At 27.8% G+C, this 21673-nt stretch overlaps 1 protein-coding gene across 1 annotated transcript; it reads right to left on the reverse strand.

The window, feature by feature from the left end:
* Positions 1–9238: 9238 nt before the first annotated feature.
* LOC105802017 (transcription factor MYB1R1) lies at positions 9239–11154 on the reverse strand. Its single transcript, XM_012633415.2, has 3 exons — positions 10758–11154; positions 10448–10656; positions 9239–9891 (listed from the first exon to the last, which is right to left on the reverse strand). Exons 1-3 carry the CDS (start codon positions 11056–11058, stop codon positions 9469–9471), a joined length of 933 nt encoding a protein of 310 aa, XP_012488869.1. The 5' UTR covers positions 11059–11154; the 3' UTR covers positions 9239–9468.
* Positions 11155–21673: the final 10519 nt, after the last annotated feature.

A 21673-nucleotide genomic window follows, 5' to 3' on the forward strand; every position in this document is an offset into this window, starting at 1 on the left:
TTAAAGGAATCAAAGATTAGGGTTGGATGAGGTTTTTTTTTCTTCTTTTGACTATAAATAAGAGAATGCTTATGAGGGAATTGAGATTGTTAGGAAAATTTTGGACCTCAAAATGGGGTATTTTCATGCACTTTCCAACCAATTGTAAGCTTAATTTAAGGGTTTTTCTACATGGAAAATTTACCAATTTGTTAAAAGGGGAGGTGGGAATCATCCTAAAATGGGAAAGAATGTTGGGTTTGTATGTATGTATGTATGTAGGTGCATGTTTATGGGATATAATAAATTTGTATTATGTATTAGTTACTTACCTATTTTCATGCATGAGTTGCATAAATCTCTACAAAGGAATTGGCTGCAAAATCAAATATATATTTTTTTGTTTTTTTTAGAAATCATTTCGTCTAAATATATAATGAACAATTAAATTAAGCATAAAATATATCTAATTAAAAGTCGCACAAAATCTTAAATACGAAACATCAAAATTTTCTACACTCATATTTACTATTAAACCTAAATTTCATTTGCTTTAATTTCTATCACCATGGTATAACATAAATCTGTACAAAAAATTTTTAGGAATGTTGTTGTTATACTCTTACAAGAGCAAGACTCGTGACAGAACATGGAATAATTTGCAGACAACCTTTCGTCGAGAACATACACACATAACCCTCCATTGAGAATAATTCATAGTAACTCTTTGCTTAATACAACTCATAAAGAGCCATTCGCATATCCTATCTGAATTAATCACTTAAAAAATATTACTGCTACGCACCTCGCGAGGACCACTTCATGACTATCTTTCGTGGAGACCATTGAGACCAGGGGCATAGCCAGGGGGCTGGCAGGGACCCCAACCCCCTAAAATAGAAATTTTCTCAATTGAGTCCTTTAAATTTTTAAAATTTTAAATTAGTAAAGGTAAAATTGCACTTTGGTCCCTCCTAAAAATGATAAAAATTTGATTTAATCTTTTAAAAATTATAAAGATACAAGCTATTAAAATAGTGAAATTGCATTTTTACTATCATAAAAATTAAAATTTAATTTCGGCCCCCTAGCAAAATTTTCTACCTTCACCTTTAATTAAGACCCAATAACATTTGTATAGCCTCAAAGAGGAAAATGTCAAAGCAAATCACACAATACACTATATAGCAACAATTGGCCTGTAATGACCTATCATCCGGTGGACCACACGATCATACCTACTTACATACTATCAATTATGTGTCACTATAGGACAAGATATGACTTTATACCCTAGAGAGACTAAAGATCCCCTTTTTCTCAAGAAAAACCCTTAGTCAAGTATCCCTCTTACTACTTGAACTCCCAACTCTCCGCGTTATCACTGCTATATTTCCCTCCTCATTCAGCACTAGTAGCAACTGTTGTGTTATTTTTTATAAAGATTTTTATATCTGATTTTGAGTATCCCAATCCAAAATTTATTCCAACTGTTTCGTGCAATGAACTTTTAAGAAATAAGATGTTTTAACCATGTCAATGGAGACAAGTCCAATTGCGTCACTCATCCCTTAATATTATGTTGTCTTAATCATGTTTTGAGAGGATCGTATCAAACACGTGTTAGAAGTGTCCCTGCTTCGTAGACTTCCACGGTGCTGAACTCAGCCAAATCACGTTTTAATTATCCTCCAACAGTAATCAATGTCCAACGAACAACCTTTTCTACAAATGTTGTTTACTTGTACGTCCAAACATTTGAAAATTAAATAAGATGCTACCAAAAGCACTGAAGTACCTCATGCCTGGTTGCCTTGCGAGACACATCAGATTCTGTCTTAAAATTCCTTATACAAGTGATGAAGTTATAGTGGAAAGCAGCTTATCAACGAATCTCATTCCATATATATGACTTTTTATATTTTACTTGAAAACAACTACCAAAGATGCTGATTGCTCAATGCTATCCTCAAATGCTTTTTTGTTGCCAAACAAGATTAGTGTCAATCTAGAATCACACCAAATCTTTCATGTAAATCATGTTGCTCAATTATGACAAATATTTTGATGGGAAGTAATTGAAATTACCGAAGATCGTGGAAATTCAATTGGTGCTACTTTTTATGGTACATTTATAAACACAAAATCAACTACAAATTAATGAGACACGATTTTTCAGTGGAAAATCTTTTAAAACAGAAGGTTAAAATCACAGGACTTGATAGCACACTTAAAAGTTTTATTGTATACAAAGGTGTTGCTATAAAATTACAATATAAAATTATTGTTGTTGAAATAATACAATCCCATGTCTAAAATTTAAAAGGTTGTGAAGTGTTTTGTACTATTATAAATAGATGTGATTTCTCCGTTTTAGATTATTTCAAAATTTGTCAACTTTTCATAAGACAAATTTTCCTTATTTCTATTTGTCTCATTATAGAGCATTTTCAAATCCAATAATCATTGTTCAAAAATTAGATTAAATTAATCTCGAATGAACCCCGATCAAAAATTTAATTAAAATTGTTTGAACGTGGTAAAATGAATTTTCCCTACATAATGAGACTCCCAGACCCATCACACTCAATAAATCTAGGTTAAATTCAACATATATATAAATTTTGTTGTTCAACTGTCGTAAAGATTTCGACTTGGGTTTTTATTGATTAATATATATCATTTGTAATGAAATTTTGGACATGTCCATGCTTCATTGGATTCATATCAGACTACAATTAGGTACCCTTATACTCACTCAAATGCCTATAGAAAAGGACTTAATTGTCGTGGAATGAGCAAAGGGATCCATCCAACCAACTTTAACAAAGTTAATCCATAATGTTCCGTGGCTATAACATAGCTGAACCCACGTAATGAATCTACTGATTCTATTCTCTCGAATTACTTGGAAAACACGTTTCGTTCCCAGCCTTATTTATACACCACATGTTCATCTAAATTACCTTATACCTTTAATTCAACTATAGTCTGTAACAAATATGATCGAGGAAAGAAACGAGAGATCCCTTTGTGAGAAATCAATGAAGATGGTGGCGAACATCATTAGACTCTCATCATTTTCGATCGCCAAGATGAGTCTCGGAGAACCAACGACAGCAACAACCAAAAGCCCCGTGCCGACGACCGGTTCAGACACGTTCACCGACGAACCGTCTCGATTTTCCGGGAGCCACAAGCAGACTAGGTCAAAGCCTTATTCGTTCATGATGGAGCCAGCTGCAAGCGATGGGAATGAATCGAGGATGGTTCATGAAGAAAAAGAACATAGCGATGGGCGTTTTGCTGAATATATAAGGAAAGTACATGAGAAGAATAGAAGAAATTCGCATGAAGCATCGAAGCATTCATCCTATATACTGCCACCCCCACCCACTCCATTAAGAAGAAGGAAGTAACCTTTCCTTCATATGCACCATTGAATTTCAGTTTCTGGGCTTTTTTATATATAAATAAGAATGTTTTGTTTAATAACATTAACATGCAAAGTTTTTTTTGGTTCTTTTTTTTCTTCCATGTTAATCCGTAGTTATCAGGGCGTAGAACTTGGTTAAATGGTGTAATATCCATTTTAGCCCCTCTTAAAGTTAATATTTTAATTTAATCCCTTTTAGCCTCTTAATTAAATAGAGAAACTGTATTTTTGGCTCCTTTCAAAAATTAATTAGTTTAAGTCATTTTAATAGAAGATTTTTAGGTAGGCGCTCCAAAAAAAAAAGGGGTTGAAAATGGAGGGCATGGTTGTCTAAATCAGACTAAAAACAAAAATTTAGAGAAAGAGATTGAATTGATTGAACCACGAACCGTCTTGGATCGCGATTGAAGTATGAGCGGGTTAAACCGGGTATTTTATGTTTTAAGGACAAAATTCTGGGCCCAAAAAAGAAGAAAAACCCAATCCAAAATTCACTAACTTACTAACTCAAACCCAACCCAAATCCATAAAAATAAATCTGTAATCTTATATAATTGATGTAGTCACTTTGTTAATGTTTTTAAATTTTTAATTCAATTTGAACCGTATAATGGCTATTTATGTTATTATTGTTATTTAAGTGTAATTATAATTTTTTTAAAAATTTAAATTTGTTCCGTTATTCAGAATATTTCTTATTTTTTTAAATAGTGAATGTGTCAAATCAACGGTTAAATCAATTGAATTTGATCCAACTGACGATAAAGTCAATTAAACTAATCAATCAAAAATCAATGATACGAACGAATTTTAAATAGAGCTAATCACAGCTTATTAAAGCATTATGAACCACAAAATCTAGCACAAATAGTCCCTTCAACCCTAGATGGTGGGTTTACATATAGATAAGGGCCTGGATCTTAAATTGGTGCAATCTTGGCCGTAAAACCTGCTGCTGAGTTCACCTCTCACAAGGGCCATGCTATTAGATTTGGTCCCTTCATCCCTCGTCATCAGTTTCAACCACGACATTCCTATACCCTTTCGTCCCATGCTACGAACAGGCCATTAAAGACAACCCATACTCACATTACAACCATAAGTAAAGTGTCCTCAGAACAGTGTTAGAATTGTTTTGTATACGTTAAAGTGTGCTTCTCTCACCTAAATTTGGATGCAAAGACGCAAGGAATATGGAGATTCTACTCAATATGTGTACAGTTCATGTTTCAACTATTTAAATCGTAGGATAATGAAAAATTAATAGCCCTATGATTTTTTTTTGTATTTTTAATTGGGAATCACAATCTTTTATTGTTTGCAATAAATAAAATATGCTCAAACTCACAATTTTTTAATAAAATTGTAATAAAATTTTGTCTGTTAATCAAACATTTATCAATGAATCAAGTTTTCAAGATTCTTTTAACTTTTGATATATATATATATGTGTGGTTAAGGTGATGCAGAAGATAATATAAACTAACTTTTCTATTGTATCAATAATTGACTAAAGAAACAGCTTAGTTAAAAGCAAATCTGATTGAATCTACCTGTGTCATGTATTAAAATAATGTTTTCTTAATTAAATAATAATAAAAATATCTCCATATTCCCTACTAATAGAGTTGTTCATGGGTTGAGTCGGGTTTGTATCGGACCATGTAAAAATTTTTAGGTCCGAATCTGAAAAATAGACCTAAAATTTTGTCTAAGTCCGGTTCAGATAAAAATGCTAAAAACTTGAGTCCGGCCCGAACGTATTAGAATTTTTTATATTATCTTTTTATATAATTTTTAAAAAAATATATAATACATCAAATATACTAAAAACATTAAAATAACTGTTTTCAAATAAATGAATTTTTAAAAAAATATATATACTATTAACAGTAAAAATAAGTGCAACTTAGCGAGCAAATACCTTTAAAATAGTAGTAAAATTAATAATAAAACAATAGTTATATAATATCCAAACAATAACACTAAAATAGTAGCAATATAATAGCGAAATAATAGCAATGCAACGAAAAACATTGGCAAAACAATAAAAAACAGTAACAGATTATTTTTTTTTTTACAAATTTAGGTCGGGTCGAACCTAGGCCAAAAAATGCTTACTCGATGCCCGACCTGTTTAGAAAATAGATCTTTTTTTTGTCCAAACTCATTTTTTAGGCTTATACTTTTATTTAAACTCTCTCACTTTTCAAGCCCATCAAATAAAAAAATTAAAATACAATGGGGACTTGACTCATCCACTCAAAGACTTTAGGTTGAGTTAACAAATAAGAAATCAAGGTTTAGATGGATTGAATTGGTGGATTTATTTAAAAAAATTAAATATCTTTAAAGTAGTTTTAATATTAAATAAAATAGGTGGTGAAAGGGACAATGAATGATTAAGAAACTTGGAACCCTATACTCCATGATTAATCAATGTTTTCAAAAGGTGTGGGCATCAAGTTTTATATATATATATGGAATATTTGTTTTTGTTTTTTACTCTTGTGGAAAAGGGCCAATTATCTTTAATAGAACATCCAGTGTGTTTCACATGATTTTGGTTAAGTCAATTACACTTCATGGTCTATATTTATTATTTATGAATAGTAAGTCTTTTGTTTTATATTAATATTTTGGATAAATTTTAGTATTTTTTTTGTTACAAAATATTACTAAATTATTTTTTTGTCTTTTTGTCACGAATTGACTGGTGGCAATTTTAAAATTGACATAATAGTAATTTTAACCCTTAATATTTATAAATTATGTCAATTTAGTCCTGATTATAAAAAATTAATCCAAAATATTTATGCATTATATAATTTTGTATCTTTCTTTCAGTTTTACTTTTCTTTGTAACATTGAGGTTAATCTTAAAAGAGTAATAAAAGATGAAAATTTTATATTTGATTTTTGGGTGTTTCTTTTTTGTATATTTTCAATTAATTTAATTGATAATTTTGTTTTTTTAGCTTTTCAGGTGAAAGGGTGTAAAATTGCAATAAAAAATCAAATTACGAATGTGTAAATGTTGAGAGTTAGTTTCTTAGAATCAATACTATGTCAATTTTAAAACTATCACTGTTAGCTTATTATGAAAATAAAATAATATTGAATAATTAAATGACCATTTTGTAAAAAAATATTAATAACTGAGTGATTACTAATACAGTTTACTCTAATATTTTATATATTATAATTATTTAAATATGATAAATTGTGTTTACTATTAAATCATAATTTAGGTGGACTAGCTCAACCCTTGGACGGCCCAATTATGTTCATCGAAAAATATAATTTTCGATTTTTAATGCTTGGATCAGTAGCTTTCATGGTTGTTGAAAAGTATGGTTAAAGCTATTTAATTATATAAAATTATTAAAAATATAAATGTTTTTATAATAAGATCCATTTTAGAAAAAGTATTTATTAAAATTTTAATTCAAACAGTGTTCGATTAACTCGTAACATTAACATTTTAAAAAATTATAAGTAATAATATATGAATCAAAATATTAACTCAAATGAATTTAAATTAAATTTAAATCGGCGTTAAAAAATAAATTATGCCACACTCACATATAAAAATAAAATTATGTAATAAATATATTTAAAATTAATAATTAAAATCCATAAATATACATTAAAAAGTACAATGCATTAAGTTGAAATTATATGATTTGTATTTTTTATTTTTATATAAAAATCTGAAAAGATAGAAAGACTTGAGACCCAAAACCATCTCCATTCACCCATTCACACATATCATTTTAGTTTTATAATTAAACAAAGCGAAGTTCACACGTGGAACTGACTGCTTACTTTACCATACTTCAAGTCACGCTTCTGGCAATTAGTAGTGGAAAATTAAAAATAGAGTAAAAGTGATAAAAGGGAGTTAAATTATATTTTATTTTATATTTAAAAAATTAATTTTTATACGTTAGATTAATGAGTAAGTCGATATTTTTTATTAAAATTTTATTTGTTTCTATTGTTAAAAACTTAGCTAACTGAATAATCGATAGTTATACGTGGTATGCCGGATGTACCTAATACTAATGTATATGAACCAGTTTTAATGGTAGAAACGGATAGAATTTTTAACAGAATGACCGGTTTACTATTTGGTCTAACATTTATGGTCTAATTTGCTCATTCATTAAATAATGATAGCAAAATTTAATCCAACTCCTAATATAAGAATTTTCATAATACTTTTACTAAAAAATATGTTGTTATTTAATGAATTATTAATTTGTCTATCACAAATTAAGTAAAAATGACATTTATATTTAAAGAGTAATAAAATAATAATTAAAATATATATTTGATATCATTTCTAACTTTATTAACGGTGAACAAAATAAAATAAAATTTATATATTTATGATGCTCATAAAATTTTAAATCAATCCTATACCATATCGATGGAGAATATTATCTTCATCGATATCATATTAAAGGGTTCAAAATTGCTTTTACATTTTAAATGATTAAATTTAGTACTTTAAAAAAATAAAGAGATTAGGACCCTGAAAATTAATGTTGAATTTTGGTTATAATAGAAATTTATATGCACAATCTAAGCGCGTCAGATTAGTCATTAAAAAATACTCACTCTAAATCAAGACGATGCTGATGGCACCTGATCAAACTAGTTCACTAATTTAATTTTACACATCGAAAATGTGAAATAAAACTTTCTACTAATAATATATGTTGAGATATCTTATTTTATCATATTTTAATTATTTTTAGTATAATATACAATCATATATTACAAAATCTAAAACAATATTAAAATAAAACAACTTGAAAGTCAAACCCATCAAACTTTTGCTTAGATTTTTTCAATTTTAAACACTCAGCTTAATGTTAAGCAAACGTTAACAATTAAAAATAAAAGAAATAGCCTATTTTTTAAGCAACCGATTGTAGATTTAACGCATTGTGTACGACATAATTAAATAAGAGAAATAAAAATCGACCCCGAATCGATGTGTTTAGATAATATATATTAAATATCACAATTAATCAAATCAAACATAATTCTATTCAATCGGTTTGATTTATAATTAATTTAATTTTTATGATACATAGATTAGTGAACAACTTAAAATTCTACATAAAATATATAATTTACAAAATATTATAAACGTGTTATTCGTTATTGACTTGAAAATTTACTTTTATCAAATAATATTTAAAAATCATAAAATAAAATTTATTTTGTTAAAATAAATTCAAATTTTTAAAATTAAATTTAAAAAATCGGAAACGGAATAAAATTAAGAATTGTCGTCGTCGTCGTCGTCGTCAGATCAACGCAAATCAACTAGAGACTACAGTCATGAATACCATAGAATTAAAAGCACCGTCCCTGCATATCATCTGGGCAATCCAAGGTAACATGCATGACATGACATATCACTACACTACAGGACAAAACAGGACAACCACCCATTTCTGTCTTCAACTCAATCCACTGATGCAAAAAAAATAAATCCACCACAAAAGAAAAAAATGAAGACCATCCTCCTTTCCTTATCACTTTAATAAATAAGACCAAAACAAAATAATGTCTGCTTTCATATGTCAAGACAATAAAACCACACAAAAAATCTCGGTATATATATACAAATTGTCTGATATAACAAAACATTGCATCTATACCACTAATACACCTTGATATTTTTCTTTCATTTTGACCCACCAAGATTTGCAAGATCAGTAATTGAATAGAGGCTGCACTTTGTTATTTTCAGTTTATTTTTATTTTCATATATATATATATCAACTAGCATAGATCAAAGACTAAATGAAGCATTAATCTAACATAAATAAAAACAGAAAACAACAGAAGCAAACAAGACATGACAGTTTTGTTCTGTTTTTAGTCTGTACATGAAAAACAAAGGGATTCAAAAACCAGTTACCTAATTTAAACTTATGTCCTTTTTTTTTTATTTTCTCTAAATCCAAATTTAAGCTCTAATAATAATAAGCTTTGTGTCGCTTTTGCTTATTATATAATTATTGTCATTCTTAAGCAACACTGATGATGTTATTGTTATCTCCACTGCTAAAGTTTGGCATCACCTGAAATGGAGAATGCCTGGAAGTTGAAGATGATGATGAATCCATTTGATCGGATTGCAAAGACAGCTTGAGTGACAGCGATAAAGGATCCGTCACAGGATTTAAGTCTGTGTTGAGATCGGATCTCTGAAGAGCTGGGAAATTTGGAACCGGACGGATGAGATTTGCCGTTGGAACATTGTTATTCAATTGATTCCCCTGTGCTATTGTGAGATTTTCAGTCGGATTCTGAATTGGAACCGGCGGAACTACCTGGTTAAAGGCCATGGGAAAAGTCGCCGGCATAATGGGAAACACATTGGTTTCAGATGGCTGAGTTGAGTTTTCTTGTCGATCAACTCGCTCTTCTTCCATTGGAATTGCCTGCACCTAATGAAATAGTAGCAAAATGGAAACGGTCAAAATAAAGGCCAGTGAATTAAGAAAAAAATTTCCACATTAAATGTCGGAATTCATAATAAATTCTAGATCATCAGTTCTTGGAGTTCTATTGAAATAAAATAATGAAAAATAATGTATCGTTTATCGACTTTATCCCAAAAATATAAATTAGAGAGATGAATAAATAGCTCATTCATCAATCGCTTACCTTGGCTATGAATAAATAGATCCGCATGGATTTATCCGGTAACTACCATACATCAATCATATCATAAATACAGTTATTTATCAATTTATTAATATAATTTGATGAAATTAATACAATTATCTTATCACATCAAGTTTCTTTTAGTGGCTAAAATGATAAAACTACCCAAAAGAAAAGAACAGAAAAATAAATCAAAATTGGTTTTGCTTATCAAATACTAGAAGTCGAAGTCGATTAAATCGATCGAATTTATTTTTAAATTTCTAGATTCATATATTTTCCGAGAAAAACAATGATGAAAAGGACGTTGAGAAAAGAAATAGTAATTACTAGTACCGTATCGGTGGTGATATCAAAGAGGCTAGATCTGCGACGGCGACGGTTGAGATTGCTTCGTCGGAGAAAGTATTTCTGAGCATGGCTTGCTACTTGTGTCGGAGTTCGAGTCTTCACGAAGTTTCTAGAAATCCCTCTCCAATCTCCTTTCCCTACTTTTTGCAGTCCTACCAGAAACAGCTTGTGCTCCTCCTCCGTCCACGGCACCCCTAAATTCATTTTAAAAAAATCGAAAACAAAAAACAAAATCAGAATCGTAAAAATCAAAGGGAAAAAAAAGAGGTCAAGATGTAAAAAAACATATATAAACCTCTTTTGCGCTCTCGATTTCCGGTGGAGTGAGGAACGGCATCGTCGGCGGAGGCGTAACCGGCGGTGAGGTTATCATCGCCTTGATCTTTGTCGTTCTTGTTGTTATTCTTGTTCGATTCATGAGGTTGTTCGTATTGAGAAAGGTTGTTCATACTCACACTTTTCCTCATGGAATCAACCACCACTCTGACTCCAAAAAGCATGATCTCTCCACCTCCTCCGCCACCGCCACCGATCGGAGAAGAGTTGACGATGGAGGAGGAAGAGGCGGAGGCGCACGTGGCAGGCGGCATCCCCATGTTTTTTCTTTCTTTCCGATTTTTCGCTGGGAAGGAATCTTTGGCCGTACAAGTTTATAGTGAGAAATGATAAAGAACCGATACTGAAGTCGCGTGGAGAAAACATATACTAAAATATATATAGACTAAGGACAAGTATGAGGTGGCATCACGTTGTGGCGACCATTTTTCGATCTGCGAAAAAACACGTGGCGTCTAATGGTTGGTTTCTGCATCCTGTCCGCCTATAAATCTCCAAAAAGATAACATAGTGGGGTTTGTTATCGACAAAATAATGCTGCATTGTTATTATGAAAAATTATCCCTTCCTTCTCTTTTTTGTACCAAAAAAACCAAATTTATCCCTTCATTTTCTTCTTTAATTTTTAGGCGACACTTCAAATAAATAAATAAAAGCGATAATTTTTATTTAGATTTTTTTATAAAGTTATGATTAATTCGTAATTTTAAATTTTAAATTATATTTTATAATTCAAATAGAATTTCATCCATTTAAATTGATATGATTTTTAATCGTTAAAAATAATAAAAAGCAAATTAAAAATTAAATTTAGGTTTTTAATTTATAGAGTGAAATTATTTTATAATCTTAATTTTTTCTCAATTTTTTATATTTTAATATAAATGAAAATATTAGATTCTCAATTAGATTTAATATTGGAATAATTACACATCTTTAGAATATATTTTAAAAATTGGACATGGCTTTTAACAATTTAACTTCAATTATGAAATTTTAAAAGAAAATAATCAGCGTAGAATTATCAAAAAACATATCTTTTTTCCTTTTTGTTGGCCAGCTATCTTTTCTTCCTTTAATAATAATTAGACTGCTCATATAAAATATACCACTATAATAACTTCATCATTAAGTTTGCTACATGATATCAATTACATTTTCCTTTCCTTTCGTTACTCTGGTTATATGCATTATTAAATAAGTTAATTTGATCATCAAAATTTTTTATTAATATAATAATTTATATTATTTTAAATAATCATTGACATAAATTTATTATTTTATTTTTAATAAAATATCTTAAAATAAAGAATACTTTAGTATTAGGCGAAAAGTAATTATTTTATTTGAATTTTTATTAAATAAATTTTAATAAGAATAAGGAAACAAATTAAAAAGTATATATTGAAAAATTGTCAGCAACCAACATTTCTTAATTTCCTTAATTGAATCTGTTTAAATAAAATGTTTAATAAATATTAGAAATTTTTGTTTTAATTCTATGCAATAAAAATTAATTATTATAAAATTATATATATTTAGATAAGTTAACATTATTTTAAAATAGTCATAAATTTAAAAAAGGACATAAAACTACTTTTTTTTATTCTATAAAAGATCTTCAAGATTTAAAATTTCACTTCTTTTAAGAGGCAATAGTACGCACCAACAATATTTTTATAGTTGCAATTAGAGAAGGACAATCTGCACATGAAAGTGGTGGGAGCATTTTCCGGGAAATAATATCTTATCCAATCCATTTATTTTTAATTAATTCAAATGAATCCAGTCAACTTAAATTTGACTTTAAAAAAATTGTCAAATTGCAATATTAGTAACATAATTTATTTTGTGATTAATCGTATTTTAATCTGTTCTTTAACTACACTAAGCAAACTCTTTTTTTTTTTTTTCATTTTAATCCCCTAACCTGTTTGCCGACCAAATCATTTTCCTAGCAAACTCGCTATCACAAACCCAATCTCCTTTTTTTAAGTTAATTATTAAGGTTGCATTTTGTCAGTGCTTTTACTTTTTTTTAAATAAACATAACCTTTATTTATTTTGAATTACCTAAAATTATCTAAAAACATTTGAACAAAATCTTCCGATTATCTACGGATTTGATTCTGTTCAAAATGCAACTTAACTGAGCATATATTCAATTCAAACTATCAGATTCAATGGTTAAGATTTATAGGTTGTTAATTATTTTACATAATTAATTTATTTTCTACTTGTAATAAGTCAAGCTACTTTTCCCTTCCTGCTTTATCTATTCCACTATCATTGGCAATGTGAGTTCACAATTATTGAGTGTTACTTTTCAGCAATTCGAATTAGCGGTTAGTATTCAGTTTAGAATATGATGAGATTGTTTGATAGATTTTTTAATTTAAATATAAAGTATTTGAAAATTAGTATTAAAAGAAATTGAAAATAATTATATATTAAGTGATAAATAATTTCTTATCTACTTATTATTTTTCATACTTTTTATTGAAAAAGAAAATCTATTATTTACTTTTTGTTATGGATTATTGAAAGTGCGTACAAAATTAAATTGCTAAAAATATTAATCTTTATTTAACTTATTTTTCAATGAATTATCAAATAAGATATTAATCTGTTTAATTGAATTGATTGGTTAAATTAACTAACCCATTTGGATTTTATATATATTATAAAATATAGTTAAAGCAAATAAAATTAAAATTAATATAGTTATAAGCTCACTCTTAAATTAAATATTGGTTAAATTTAGAATGCGACTCAACTTGATTCATAAATAAAATTGAATGCAATAAATAGATAAAATAAGTGCTTTATTAAATTTTAATGACAACAATAAATATTTTGAAATAATCAAACTCTACCTTTTTATATATATTTTCCTTTGTTAATTAATTATTTAATGGGTTTCCTTTGTTGATTAATTGGTTTAGGTAGTGTGTGATAAGCCATCCATTACCTCTCAATATGTTAATATTCCTCAACTAATCTTGAGATTAAGGGTCCGTTTATTTACATGTAAAAAGTTTTATGGAAAGTATTTTTTGCATTTTCCTGTGTTTGCTTCATAGAAAGCAGCTTGGTCAACGGAAAATAAGCCTTTTTCCTTGTAAAATGACTTACCCTTTTGAAAAGCGTAAGTCATTTTCCGGAAAAGAGCTCCTCAATAAATAATTTTACTTTTATATAAAAATTAACTTAAATCAAGTTTAATATTATTATATTGATAATAAATTTTATTTTTATTTTTTAAATATTTAAAATAATAATATAAATTATTATATTTTTTAATATTATCAAACATACGTATTTAATTATTTATATTTAGTCATATAATAAATTATTAATATAATTTATTATTTTAATAAATTTTTAATATTTAGATTTTATTTTAATAGTAAAATTTAAAATAATAATTTTAAATAATATTATTCACATATTATTGAAAATATCAATATTAATATTTTATTACAATTGTAAATATATTAATAATAAATGTTTTGTAGTATAAATGTTAAAATATGTCATAAGTCTATATACTCTTCACAAATTTGTAATTTAGTTTCTGTACTTTTATTTTCAAGAATTTAGTCCTCTACTTTCCAGATTTGAAAATCAAGTCCAACTCACGACATTGTTAATTTTTTTGTCAATTTTGTTAATATCACATTTTAAATAAAAATACTCAATTAGTAGTCATATAACTAAAAATAATCATTGCAATGAACCTAAATTTAACAAAATATTTTTAATGTATGTAAGAACAATGTAAAATATAAAATTATAGATATAAAATAAACTCAATTAAACAATGAAAATTTAAAAAATCTCAAATGTATATTTGTTTAATTGAAAACGATTTTTATGAAATATTTTTAAAGAACCTGCCAAACAAATGAAAATATTTTACACAGATTCATCCAAACACCAGAAAATATTAGCTTTTCCAGAAAAGTAAGTCATTTTCTGGAACCATTTTCAGTGAAACAAATGGAGCCTAAAAATAAAATAATAAATAAAATCAGACCATGAAACGGTGTAGTTTTACTGTGCAAATGTGTTGGGTTGTTGGAATGGATCGTGTTTCACCTGAGCTTATATATAATATTAGTGTATTTTATATTTATAAATGGTTATTATTTTAATTTAATAAATTTTCTTTTATTAAATAGCGTAAACATATATTTTAATATTTATATTATATAGTTATATATTATTATATATTTATTTTTTATGAAAATTATATAATATGAAAAATAGAATAAACAAATATATTACATAACTAAAAATGGGTCGAGCTAAACTAGAGGAAGCTTAAGTCTTGAAGTTTTGAATGTTGAAATACAATTTTAAATAAGCTATATATATATATATATATTTTGCAATGTTTTTTTTTTTTGCATCTCATACTTTTATTTTTTTTCATATTTTAGATAAATATTTAAATTTAGACAAATAACTCGACCCTAAACATGTATTGAAACAAATCTTTTGAGTCCTGTATTTATATTATTGAGAGATTGAAAGTTAATTATTAGCTAATTATTATTACCATATACCTTAAATTAGGGGTGAGCAAAACTCAATTCGATTCGAAAAAATCAAATTTCGAGTTAATAACTTTTGAAAATAAGTAAATTGATCTCTCTCCCGACGGCCTGCCCGAAATATGGGAGGGTTTGGGTAAAAATATAGGCCCGAAATATGGGCTTGGGCAAAAAAAAGATGCCCGTTTAGAAAACGGGCAGACCTCGGGCACCACTTTTTCGGCCCCGGCCCGGCCCGATATAATAAATATATTTATTTTTTAATTTTAAAATATTTTTACATACTTTTTTAATTTTTTTTAATTTTAAAATATTTTTAAAATACTTTTTTTTTAATTTTTTAATTTTAAAATACTTTTTTTAATTTTTTTTAATTTTTTTTAAATTTTAAAATATTTTTAAAATATTTTTTAAAATTTTTAAAATTTTTAAAATAAAAATGGACCGGGCCCGGGCTTATGATTTTTCTCGGGCCGGGCCTGGGCAAAATCTTAGGCCCATATTTCGGGCCGGGCTTAGGACCCGGGCCGAAATTTTTTATGGGCCCGGCCCGAACACGGCCCGGCCCGGCCCATGAGCACCTCTAGTAGTGATGCTTTCCTGTTTGCAATAGCTGAAGCCAACACCTTTATAAAGAAACAAAATTAGACCCATTGTTAAGTTCCAAATTGAACTTCATAAAAAGTTGTGTTTGTATTACAAGCAATGTTTTAGTTTTTTTACCTTAAAAATTCTAATGAGTGGACTACCGCCGGGGCGTTTGTATCTATAAAAATTCTAATGAGTGTGACCACAGATATCTTAAAACCCCAATTCCAGCCTAAGTTTTCTTGAATCTAGATCATGACAGTGGAGGCGATGAGGCCCCTTAAACATAGTGAAAGTGTCGACAGCTTATTATATGATAATAGCCGGTTGCAGCTACCATAGTTCTATTAATTATTAGTTTAAATATGGTTCTTTGGCTATTCATCCACTTACTGTGTGGGCTTATCATATGATCTAGATGGTATATGCTTGAAATTTCTTACTTCTATTATACATCCTTAAATGATGATACTCTTTAATTACCTTCTGGATTTGCATATTGGGAATCCAATGTTTCTCTGTTTTGTTGCTCCTCATTTTGTTCCGTAGGCTGCAAATGATGGTGCTTATTTTGCTCATCATTTTGTTTACTTTCTGGATTTTGTTGCTTAATGATGGTGCTCATTTTGTTCCTCATTCAATGCTTGAAATTGTATTGTTGTTTATTAATTGGAATGATTTGAAGAGATGTAATTTTGTTTTACATATTTAGTTATTAGCTATCTATTATCCAGCTGAATCAACCTTATTTAGTCTTAAGCAAACAGTAATCATTTGGAGAATATTTACATGGCGTATTGTACTATTTCTAGATAATTTGGCACCTTTTTAATTCTTGTTAGTCTCTTTTGTGGTACCCTATTTCTAGAAAAGAATCCAACAGCAGAAACATATATGCAAACCTCAAAAGAAGGCAGAAGAAAAAGAAGGGATCGAAAAATAAAGAAGTCGGTAGGAAAGACTAAACCTGAAAAGTGACAGAATATAGGTAGTTAATTTGAACATGTTTAATTAAATTCTTTTTTCTCTAATTTAAAAGTCGGGAAAGGTTTTAAGATAGAAATAAGTATTGTATTAAAAAAAGTTAAGTTGGTCAGTTATCGAATATAAATTTTCATAACCAAATTGATGAACTTAAATGACTTTTAATATATATTATTTTAAATTTTTAAAATATATTTATAATATAATAAATATATAATACATATAAATTTAAATAAAAAGTCAAATATATTTCTATACATATTTTTATACTTGAAAACAACCAATTCCTTTTTTTTAACAAAAGAAAATGAGTTTCTTTAAGAAATTACTTAATTTTGTGGTTTTTTGAATGAAAATTTCCCAGAAAATTAAATAAAGGTAATAAAAACCACAGTTACCTATTTGTCACCTTTGTCACAAAGCAGTATTCCAACTTTATTCAACTTGACCATAATGTCTCTTCTATTTCCTGCCTTTTTGTTTCTTACAAGTCATAAGTTTCATATATATATATATATATATATATATATATATAATCACTTTGTATCTTTGATGGAGAGCCACAACTAGTAATTAACTGATCACACTCATTTGTATCTTTGATGGAGAGCCACAACTAGTAATTAATTGATCACACTCATTAGTTAGTCATCATTAGTTGTTCAAGTATGTGTAAGTTTTTGATTTATTCATTGCCTGTTAGTCTCTTTTATGGTACCCTATTCTATTGAATAGCATTGTTTTTATACACATATGTGTTGTTGAAGTTACGCTTTGTTGCAATGTACTCGTTAAGATTCTAAATTTGTATTGTTCATTTTTCTTTGATAGTGTGATATTGCTTCCTACTGAAGCGGCTTGTTTGATTGCTTCCTCCACCTACAGTGTACCGTCTTTTTTTCACACAATCACTGTAAGTTCTTTGGCAATTAAATTATTTAATTGTAATTTACTGTTATTGAAATTATGATTGGAGAAATGTGACCCTTTTACTGCGATTTGACAATATGGAACACATTAATATATTGCAGTGATGGCTCGTCTGCCTTTAATTGCACAAAGTGTGAGGCGTAAAAGAATTGGTATTGCAATGAGGCTATGGTTGGAAATTTGTAGAATTGTCTCGGAGGTGGTAGTTCAGCAGAAGTCAGAAGAATATCAAAAGATGGAAGAGAAAGCTTCAAATTTATATTCAACCTTATGGGAAATTGAAGGTTTAACCGACGATCAGCGGTATGAAGCTTTGAGTAAAATTCCAGATCATCCAACTCAAATGATCGTTTTCTTTAGTTTACCTTCTGTTGCGCGATTGGAATGAGTCAGAAGATTTCTTGCTCACCATTAAAAATCAATGTTCAAACTTTTTGATGTTGTAAAATTATATAACATATGGATTATGATGTAGAATTTCATTTTCATCTAAGCTTTTCTTAATATAAGTTAATTATGTTTATGCAGAATATAATTCTCAAGTTATATTTTGATTTTAGTAAATTCGTATAAGAACATTTTATTATTAAGAATTTTATGAAATTATATATCATTATTAAATTATATATAATATTAATTATTTTAAATTGTATAAATTCATATAAGAAAATTTATTATCAAGAATTTAAATAACTAATATATTTTAATTATAATATAATTAATAATAATTATGTTAATTTATATTTTATAGTATCATATATTATGATTTGAGTAAATTCATATAAGAATATTAATTATTAAATTCATATAAGAATATTAATTATTAAGAATTTTATTAAATTATATATTTTAATTATAATATATTTAATAATAATTTTGTTAATTTATATTTTATAGTATCATATATTATGATTTGAGTAAATTAATATAAGAATATTAATTATTAAGAATTTTATTAAATTATATATTTTAATTATAATATATATTAATAATAATTATGTTAATTTATATTTTATAGTATCATATATTATGATTTCAATAAATTCATATAAGAATTTTATTTATTAAGAATTTTATTAAATTATATATTTTAATTATAATATATTTAATAATAATTATTGTACAAGCCCAAATATGCCCGGGCTGTAATAGCCTGAATTTTTAGTGGTGTCGGAATGGTGATTCGAGATCACTAAATCTGACAAACGAGTAGAAAATATTATAAATTTAGTAAGTATAAGTTAAATGTGAAGTTAGGAAAATTTTTGAAATAGTGAATAGTGTACTAGGAATAAATATTAAAATAATTAAAATAAAAAACGAGGTATCGAGACCTCAAGATTTTAAATCGAGCCATAAATATTTTTAGAAATATTTATAGAGTGTCATTGAGTTGGTATTAAAGTTTCGTTAGAAAATTTTAACGTTTGGATAGTTAATTAACTAAAAAGGACTAAATTGGGAATAGTGTAAAATTTGTTAAATTGTGATTAAATAGCTTAAGTGACTAAAGTGGAGGGATTTAAAGGCTATTAGGCCCAAATTATATGGGCTGGACGGTTGGGTAAGAAAATCAGCAGAATGTAAGGAGAAACAGGGCAAAATTGGAAACTTAACAAATTAAACATTTAAAACAAAGACAAAAGTGAAAAATCTAGAGATCTCTTCACAATTTATCAGCAAAAACGCCATAGGAGGTCTGGAATAAGCTGGTTTTTCATATTTTTGAATCATGTAAGTTTAATTCTTGATTATTTCTTCTAATTTTTGTGATTTTGATACTTTTACAATTAGGTCCAACTAATTATTTCATTAGTTTTGATTCCATGGCTGATTTTGAAAGTTACCATTGATTAGTGTTGGATTTTTATGATGAATAAACATGAAATTGAAGCTTTAATTTTGTTATATGATGATTTTATTAAGTAATTTTGATAGAAATTGATTTTAGGGACCTAATTGTGAAAAAGTTGGGAATTAAGGTTTGGTGTTGCGGTTTTGAGTATGAAAGGCTATGTAGTAGTCTAAAATAGTTGGAAAAGGTGTTAATTGAGAAAAATTAGATCAATTGAGGGGTTAATTGAGTAGGGATCAAATTGTAAAAACTGTAAAGTTTGGGGTAAAAGTGTAATTTCGAAAATTAAAGGGCATAAATTGTGAAATGAATTAGAATTGAATTAAATGCTGATGAATGAATAAATTTGCATTTTAGATCGAGAACCCGAAACAAGTCGAGGAAAAGAAAAAGTAGCCGATTAGTCCTCGAACTTTTACAAATTCGCAAATCGATCCGTAAGTTCATATGGCTGAAATTTAATGATTAAATGTTAATTTCATGAATTATACAATGTATGGTGAAATGTATTTATTGTTGAAATGAGAATAAAATAAAATGTGAAAATCGAATAAATGATCAAATTAAGTGGAACGCTTGGATTTGAGTACTTCGATCAAGTGACAAAGTGATAAGTGGTAGTTTTAGCTACACTTATCTGATCAAGAAACAAAGTGATAAGTGGTTACACTTATCGATCAAGAAACAAAGTGATAAATGGTTACACTTATCGATCAAGAAACAAAGTGATAAGTGGCTACACTTATCGATCAAGTGATAAAGTGATAAGTGGTAGCTTCACTACACTTATCGATCAAGTGGTAAAGTGATAAGTGGTAGCCTAGCTACACTTATCGATCAAGGACAAGTGATAAGAGGTCATATGGCAAAGTGAAGGTGAAGTACTCAAATTTCCATAACTGCTCCTTAATTTTGATCAAGGATGGTAAGTGACAAATGGGCCCAAAGTAATTATGGTAAAAGAATAAGTAGTAGTGAGTTTATACCAAGGAACTCACCAAAGATTGTGGTTGACAGTAAATTTAGTAATGGTGTATATTGTATAAGTGTACAAGTGTTTGGTAAGATTTATGTTTTATGCCTATGAACTTACTAAGCTTTTCTATAAGCTTACATGTGTGTGTTTATTGTTTTGTAGATTAATGTATTTATACATTCGAGGATCGGATCTACATCAAGAATCACACTACCCAGATATACTCCGTAGTTTATGTTAAGCAACTTTTTGGATTTATATGGCATGTATAGGAATTGAAGTAAAAAGTAAATTTAAATGTTATGGTTATGTTAGATATCGAAATAAATACATGTTTTTAGTTTGAAATGGTTGATTGGTTGAACTTCATTAGTATTTAAATGAAGTAGATGAAATACTGGAATTGGTTGTGATTTGAAATTTGCAGGGAAGGTTAGACAATTATAAAGGGGTTATATTGAATTTTTTAAAAATTGCAATGGAGCAGTTCTTGGACAGCAGCATTGATGTAACTTTTAAAAATCACCAAAATAGTGGAAATAGAATTAGAAGTTGAGTGAGATATGAAATTAAAGCTGAAAGAGTCTACTTTCATAGGAAAGAAGTGGAGTAAGCAAAAGAATTATATACTTTTAGATATTTGAATTTTAGTGAAACAGGGCAAGAATGTTTTGAAGTCCCTGTTCTGACTTTAGAAATTCATTAAAATTGTACAGAAGGAATTTTGAGTTATAATTTATATGTATAGACTCCTTAATGAGTCTATTTTCAGTAGAAATAAGTTTAATCACCATATGAAGCCTTTAATAAGAGATAATTAAATTTTAGTGATGAGTGGTTAGGATAGTCGATTAGTGAAACAGGGGAGACTTCAACAAATAAACTGTACTAATTGGCTAAAGAAAAAATTCTGAAAAATTTATGGTGAATAGATATATGAGTCTAGTTTTATGGAAAATTTACGGATCTAAATTTCGAGTTTC

This window comes from Gossypium raimondii, chromosome 11 (genome assembly GCF_025698545.1).
Source record: "Gossypium raimondii isolate GPD5lz chromosome 11, ASM2569854v1, whole genome shotgun sequence".
NCBI lineage: Eukaryota > Viridiplantae > Streptophyta > Magnoliopsida > Malvales > Malvaceae > Gossypium > Gossypium raimondii.